This window comes from Anomaloglossus baeobatrachus, chromosome 1 (genome assembly GCF_048569485.1).
Source record: "Anomaloglossus baeobatrachus isolate aAnoBae1 chromosome 1, aAnoBae1.hap1, whole genome shotgun sequence".
NCBI classification, from domain to species: domain Eukaryota; kingdom Metazoa; phylum Chordata; class Amphibia; order Anura; family Aromobatidae; genus Anomaloglossus; species Anomaloglossus baeobatrachus.
Genome location: NC_134353.1, coordinates 14,702,904 through 14,710,125, shown reverse-complemented (window position 1 = coordinate 14,710,125; position 7,222 = coordinate 14,702,904). Strand labels below are relative to the sequence as shown.

The 7,222-nt window shown below is 51.5% G+C and overlaps 1 protein-coding gene across 3 annotated transcripts in view; it reads right to left on the bottom strand.

Moving 5' to 3' along the window:
• Positions 1 to 1,011: 1,011 nt before the first annotated feature.
• LOC142303917 (PC-esterase domain-containing protein 1A-like) overlaps positions 1,012 to 7,222 on the bottom strand; it is a 29,979-nt gene continuing 23,768 nt past the window's right edge. For 2 of the 3 annotated variants that reach the window (XM_075345799.1, XM_075345789.1), the window contains exons 5-12: positions 6,091 to 6,323; positions 5,877 to 6,018; positions 5,252 to 5,498; positions 4,971 to 5,057; positions 4,836 to 4,895; positions 4,714 to 4,764; positions 2,942 to 3,016; positions 1,012 to 2,550 (exon numbers count right to left, since the gene is read on the bottom strand). In XM_075345799.1, the coding sequence (XP_075201914.1) occupies positions 2,483 to 2,550; positions 2,942 to 3,016; positions 4,714 to 4,764; positions 4,836 to 4,895; positions 4,971 to 5,057; positions 5,252 to 5,498; positions 5,877 to 6,018; positions 6,091 to 6,323 (963 nt within the window). In that variant the 3' untranslated portion in view covers positions 1,012 to 2,482. The remainder of the gene's footprint in view (positions 2,551 to 2,941; positions 3,017 to 4,713; positions 4,765 to 4,835; positions 4,896 to 4,970; positions 5,058 to 5,251; positions 5,499 to 5,876; positions 6,019 to 6,090; positions 6,324 to 7,222) is intronic. The other variant, XM_075345807.1, reaches the window with a different exon arrangement.

The following is a 7,222-nucleotide window of genomic DNA, read 5'->3' as shown; positions in this document are numbered from 1 at the left end:
GTTGTTGATGGATATGCATGATCCAGTCTAAGCTCTTTAGGAGCTGGCTAGAGGATCAGGATACCTTGTGGCTTCAATCTAGGGACTTTGGTTCCGATTGGAGACCATATCCACAGTCTAGGGATTTCGACTCCGGCTGCCAGGATTATATCATCATACCAGAGACTACTTAAGGAGGAAACCCAGGTTGGGACAAATTGGTCACCTGGTACAGACTTTGCAGACCTCAGCCAGCTTCCTAAATCTGGCGTTATTCCAGAGACGGTGGGTGCCTGCCGAAAGCGGGGTGCTGCTGGATTGGAGTAAGTAGCCCTGGAAGCTCTGAGACACAGACATTCTAATCCCTGGTGAGCCAGTGGAAGGGTGAGACTCTGTTGCCTGTTACATTTGTGTGTTTTGCTGGTTATGTGTTATGTGCCATTAATTGTTTGGGGATCCAATAAAGTCTTAATATTGTGATTCCCTCACCCTGTGTTGTCTGAGTAGTGTTCCGCCCACGGTTAAGGAGGTCGTGCGTTTAGTTAAGATGAGCCCTGGACCACGCTGTCTTTCTAAAGGCGGCTGGGCCAGCGGACGAGAGCACCCACTGACCCCCGTGTCTCCACAATCATTACATGGGCTGAACCATATTCACTCTCCACAGGCGTCACGCAGAGGTTGCATAAACTCCACTCACAGTTACTGATGATGATTGCACAGGACCAAGGAAGTAATGTAACATCCGGAGCTTAATCCATAGTGGACATACCGTATGTGGGGTATACCGGATTACACATTCCCTCACAGGGTAGCATAGTATGGAGACAGATGATACTCTGACAGTGCGGCACACACTCACCAGTCCAGCGCCATCAGGCACAACCACAGTTTCAGTGGATAAGGTGAATAATCAGATGGCGGCTGCGGCCCCTGATCCTCCCACACAATTGATGCAAATGCTAGTGAAGGGAAAGGTGAAAAAAAGACAAACGACTCCAACCACAAAGTAACAATTTATCATTTATTATATATAACAACAACGTCAGTATTCATGGAAAAAAATAAATATAAATACAGTACAGAAAAATGAAAAAGAGCTCAACTCGATGCAGACGGGACCAGCGCCTGGAAAATACATGGAACATAGTCACAAGGCACAAGCCCGTCCTCAGATCTCTGCCACCGCGCACACAACTAATGATACAAGGCACAAGCCCGTCCTCCGATCTGTGCCACCGCCCACACAACAAATGATACAAGGCACAAGCCCGTCCTCCGATCTGTTCCACCGCGCACACAACAAATGATACAAGGCACAAGCCCATCCTCCGATCTGTGCCACCGCGCACACAACAAATGATACAAGGCACAAGCCCGTCCTCCGATCTGTGCCACCGCGCACACAACAAATGATACAAGGCACAAGCCCATCCTCCGATCTGTGCCACCGCGCACACAACAAATGATACAAGGCACAAGCCCATCCTCCGATCTGTGCCACCGCGCACACAACAAATGATACAAGGCACAAGTCCATCCTCCGATCTGTGCCACTGCGCACACAACAAATGATACAAGGCACAAGCCCGTCCTCCGATCTGTGCCATTGGGCACACAACAAATGATACAAGGCACAAGCCCGTCCTCCGATCTGTGCCACCGCCCACACAACAAATGATACAAGGCACAAGCCCGTCCTCCGATCTGTGCCACCGCGCACACAACAAATGATACAAGGCACAAGCCCATCCTCCGATCTGTGCCACCGCGCACACAACAAATGATACAAGGCACAAGCCCATCCTCCGATCTGTGCCACCGCGCACACAACAAATGATACAAGGCACAAGCCCATCCTCCGATCTGTGCCACCGCGCACACAACAAATGATACAAGGCACAAGTCCATCCTCCGATCTGTGCCACTGCGCACACAACAAATGATACAAGGCACAAGCCCGTCCTCCGATCTGTGCCATTGGGCACACAACAAATGATACAAGGCACAAGCCCGTCCTCCGATCTGTGCCACCGCGAAAAAACGGAAAATACTACAAGACATAAGCCAGTCCTCAGATCTGTGCCACCGCGCACACAACAAATGATACAAGGCACAAGCCCATCCTCCGATCTGTGCCACCGCGCATACAGGAAATAATTCCATTTCCATCTATGAAGGAATCTGTGACATCATCGTACGACTCCTTCTCTTTATAACCTCAGCCACGTCTGGACCAATCACAGAGCTGCTATAGCTTGTCATTTGTGAAAAGTCACATGATCCTACTTCTCCAATCGCGGCTGTGGAGGCTTCACTGGATACAATGTTAACAAAGCATGAATGGAACCCAGGTCACATGATCAGAAAGAAACAACAGAAGATGCGGAGGAGCCAAGAGGAGCTCCTGCCCCGGCCGCTCGCCCTCCAAGGCGAGAACACTTTATCAGCAGGTTATAGAAATCCTCCGAGAGCTTCAGTACAAGAAGCGAGGAAGTCTTGGGGGTCAGCGGTACGGGTGTCTCCAGCCCGCTCTCGGCTTCAGGCTTCTTGGTCGTCTCATTTTCCAGGATCCTGTGATTCCCGGGAGGGGGAGGGGGGTAAAGCAGCCGAAGTTCATGGGTGGCAACATCATGGGGAAAATGAAGGAAGGGGGAAGAGGAGGACAAGATACGTGATCAGACTCAGAAGTGCAAGGACAACTCCACCCATCATCTGCATATAACAAGCACTCACTTTACTCTTCCTGAGTTACGCCATGTATCACTCCACTCACCTTCAGAGCTGCACTCACTTCTATTAGTTGCTTATTTGGAGTAAAAGTATGATGTAACAGCAGAATAGTGACTGCAGCTCTGGAGGTGATTGTAGGATAAGACATGGTGTACCAACAGAATAGTGTCCCAGAGTTCCCTGACCTCACCTCTATAAATCCCACCGTAGTCACTGACTGTAGGGTCATTACCTCGTGGAGGGCTGAAGTAGCCGGGGATTAGGTCTGCGCTCAGTATTAGGCTATCAGACGCAAAGGGCGAAACGGCTGAAACACAGAAAATGTCATCACTATAATGCACCAGTCACATGGGAATCAAGGTCAAGGAAGAGGAGGAGACGACACGTCGCAGGAGAAAGAGGAGGAGACGACACGTCGCAGGAGAAAGAGGAGGAGACGACACGTCGCAGGAGAAAGAGGAGGAGACGACACGTCGCAGGAGAAAGAGGAGGAGACGACACGTCGCAGGAGAAAGAGGAGGAGACGACACGTCGCAGGAGAAAGAGGAGGAGACGACACGTCGCAGGAGAAAGAGGAGGAGACGACACGTCGCAGGAGAAAGAGGAGGAGACGACACGTCGCAGGAGAAAGAGGAGGAGACGACACGTCGCAGGAGAAAGAGGAGGAGACGACACGTCGCAGGAGAAAGAGGAGGAGACGACACGTCGCAGGAGAAAGAGGAGGAGACGACACGTCGCAGGAGAAAGAGGAGGAGACGACACGTCGCAGGAGAAAGAGGAGGAGACGACACGTCGCAGGAGAAAGAGGAGGAGACGACACGTCGCAGGAGAAAGAGGAGGAGACGACACGTCGCAGGAGAAAGAGGAGGAGACGACACGTCGCAGGAGAAAGAGGAGGAGACGACACGTCGCAGGAGAAAGAGGAGGAGACGACACGTCGCAGGAGAAAGAGGAGGAGACGACACGTCGCAGGAGAAAGAGGAGGAGACGACACGTCGCAGGAGAAAGAGAAGGAGACGACACGTCGCAGGAGAAAGAGAAGGAGACGACACGTCGCAGGAGAAAGAGGAGGAGACGACACGTCGCAGGAGAAAGAGGAGGAGACGACACGTCGCAGGAGAAAGAGGAGGAGACGACACGTCGCAGGAGAAAGAGGAGGAGACGACACGTCGCAGGAGAAAGAGGAGGAGACGACACGTCGCAGGAGAAAGAGGAGGAGACGACACGTCGCAGGAGAAAGAGGAGGAGACGACACGTCGCAGGAGAAAGAGGAGGAGACGACACGTCGCAGGAGAAAGAGGAGGAGACGACACGTCGCAGGAGAAAGAGGAGGAGACGACACGTCGCAGGAGAAAGAGGAGGAGACGACACGTCGCAGGAGAAAGAGGAGGAGACGACACGTCGCAGGAGAAAGAGGAGGAGACGACACGTCGCAGGAGAAAGAGGAGGAGACGACACGTCGCAGGAGAAAGAGGAGGAGACGACACGTCGCAGGAGAAAGAGGAGGAGACGACACGGCGCAGGACAAAGAGGAGGAGACGACACGGCGCAGGACAAAGAGGAGGAGACGACACGGCGCAGGAGAAAGAGGAGGAGACGACACATCGCAGGAGAAAGAGGAGGAGACGACACGGCGCAGGAGAAAGAGGAGGAGACGACACATCGCAGGAGAAAGAGGAGGAGACGACACGGCGCAGGAGAAAGAGGAGGAGACGACATGTCGCAGGAAAAGGAGGAGACGACATGCGCAGGAAAAGGAGGAGACGACATGTGCAGGAAAAGTAGGAGACGACACGGTGCAGGAAGAGGAGGAGACGACATGGCGCAGGAAAAAGAGGAGGAGACGACCCGGTACAGGAAGAAGACTAGGAGATGACATGGTGCAGGACAAAGTGGAGTAGGAGATGACATGGTGCAGGAAGAGGAGTGTGAGATGACATGACAGGAGCAGTCATGTCATGATGGAGGGGGACAGATGGGAGATGACTTGTGCTTGGCTCTCACCGTCTGAGCTGATGAGATTGTCATTCGTGTCATTCCCGGGGCATGGGACGCCTGGCAGACAGAGTATGGGTTACACATAACGTTACTGAGTCCATAGAGAAGTATGCGGCAGTCATACTCACCAGACACAGCGCTGATATCACTCCCATCGAATGATGTGTATCCTGGCATGTATACAGCCCCTGCACAGAGAGATGTTAACCTGTGGCTGGACTATCTCACTATTACCCCATAGAGCGGGCAGTGATGATACTTACCCTGAGTATACAGCTCTTGTTCCGGTCTTGGAGGTCGCAGCTCTGGACAAGGTGCAACCGGATGAGGAGCAACGAGATGAACAGAGCCTGAAACGTGGGGAAGAAAAGAAGATTGTAACAAGCCTGGCAGGATGAGGACCCTACACCGTGCAGAGCTAAACGCTACATGGCCCAGGACTTAATGATATGGGTGGGGGATGGTCTGGTCTAGATTCACCGGATTGTGAGCTCCTCAGACCACAGGGGGAGTGTATGGAGGACAGATATAATGTATCACACACCTTCCGGCAAATTGTCCTTTGGTGGCTCCACATCCCAAGCCATTGCGATGCGGCTCAACAGGATCTGGGTGTACTTCCGATGTGCCAGAAAATTCCAGTGGATGGCGTCAACCCATCGGTGGCGCAGGTCATGGCGGAAGTGGTAGTGCATGTCCAACACGTCCACCTTGTGGAAATCCGCCAATGTGGAGCTGTAGAAGTTCCCCATCACCATGTCCATCCGCACGTTCTGTGGGGGGGTCTGGAACTGGAGACGCATAAGAGCAAAGCAGGAATGACAACAACAATGCCACCGAAAAGATTGCATCACAAAAGGTACACGATAAAAATACCACACACTAGGCAGGTACCGTCACTACAGTGGGACCCTGTGGATGATGTGCCCCAGTGTCCATCTACATAGAGCCACGTGTGGAGACGTCTGTGGAAAGTATATATTGAGGTCTTTTTTTGGTGTACCTGCCAAACAGAGGCCATTTGTGTGAGGTGACGGCATCAAACAGAGCACAACGCTCAACCCAAACATGGTGCCATGTACGTCTACTCCAGGCAGCACCGGGCTCATGTGGAGCATTGGGGTCCTAGGATCAAATCCCACCAACATCTGCGACATTGCAGCAGTTACCATTGGGATCTCGTCGTCCTTGTATCCGACCGGCATGGTCGTGGTCCAGAGGATGAGGCAATGGGGGGTCAGCACCTCCTTGAGGCGCAGGAACAGGAGGTCCAGTGTGGTCTTGTAGGCCTCCAGATGATGGTCACCATACCTGCAGAAGAAGATGAGGACAATGAGGAACAGTAATCAGTATGGTGGCAGCTACCATGGCGGCGGTGGTCACCTATTGACGTCCCAGACGCAGGAGTTTATCATCAGCACGTCCGGTTGGGGGCCACTCTGGAAATCTGACAGTATGCTCTCCAGGTACGTGGAGTAGACGCGGGTCAGGAAGTAGAAGCGGACGAGGTGGTGGCCACTCCGGTACTGCCGCACCTCCCGATACGTAGTCCCATTGTGCATCTCCTCATGCTGGCCGCCCTCTATCAGCACGTCGTTCTCAAAAATGAATTCCCCCTGCAGAGAGAAACACAACGGCTCAGCCATGTAGAGGAGGATGGAGGGCATGTATCACTGCAAAAGTGCAGAAAAATGAGGAGGAATCAGAGGAAAAAAAAAAAAAAATGGATGAAAAAGGAAAACCCACCAGAAAGCAGAAGTGGCCTCCGCTGTCTAATAACATCCCAATAATAAAGGAAGATCCAGATACAAAGCTACCAATGAAAGAATGGAAATACAATGATGAGCAAAAGGGTAACAATGTTCTGATCTTCTGACTTTCCGACTCCATATCTCTCTTCCTCTACAGCTTTGAGGGCGAGATGACCTTCATTTTTATAGACAATCATCTTGGCTTCTCACACATAAATATGATTTGCCTCTATGTAGCATAACATCAGTTATGCAGATTCTCCTCCTGTCTGTGCATTGTTACTGTTTTGCTCCTTTTCTTCCCATATACTACAAATCACAACCTGTTCTCACATTCCCTAATAGCTCCATGTGTTATTAGGTTTCTTCCCAAGTGAAAGTCACTGGTTCAAATTGAGGAGCCGCCATGTAGAAGATTTTACAAGAAAAGAGTAACAGTATCACCCAGTTCATCGATAGCGGTCTCTGGGCCAAGAAAATTTCCAAGCTGCATCATGTAAGCCATGAGAGGTGGAAGAATAGGAAATGAAGTCTGCCCATCCATTCAAAAGTCAAGAGGTGGCCGTCCAGTCAAAATATCGGAGTGAACCCATGGAGGTTCGGTTCAAAGGCAGCCAACGAGCCGAGCCTCTACTGGTTCGAGCTTCACCCGAACCCCAGAGAAAAAAAACTGATTGGCTGTTTGAGTCTTCCAGGGTATGGTGGGCAGCTTTTTCACACAATTTTTTGTGTTGTACACTACATGTAATCGTGCTGTTATTACC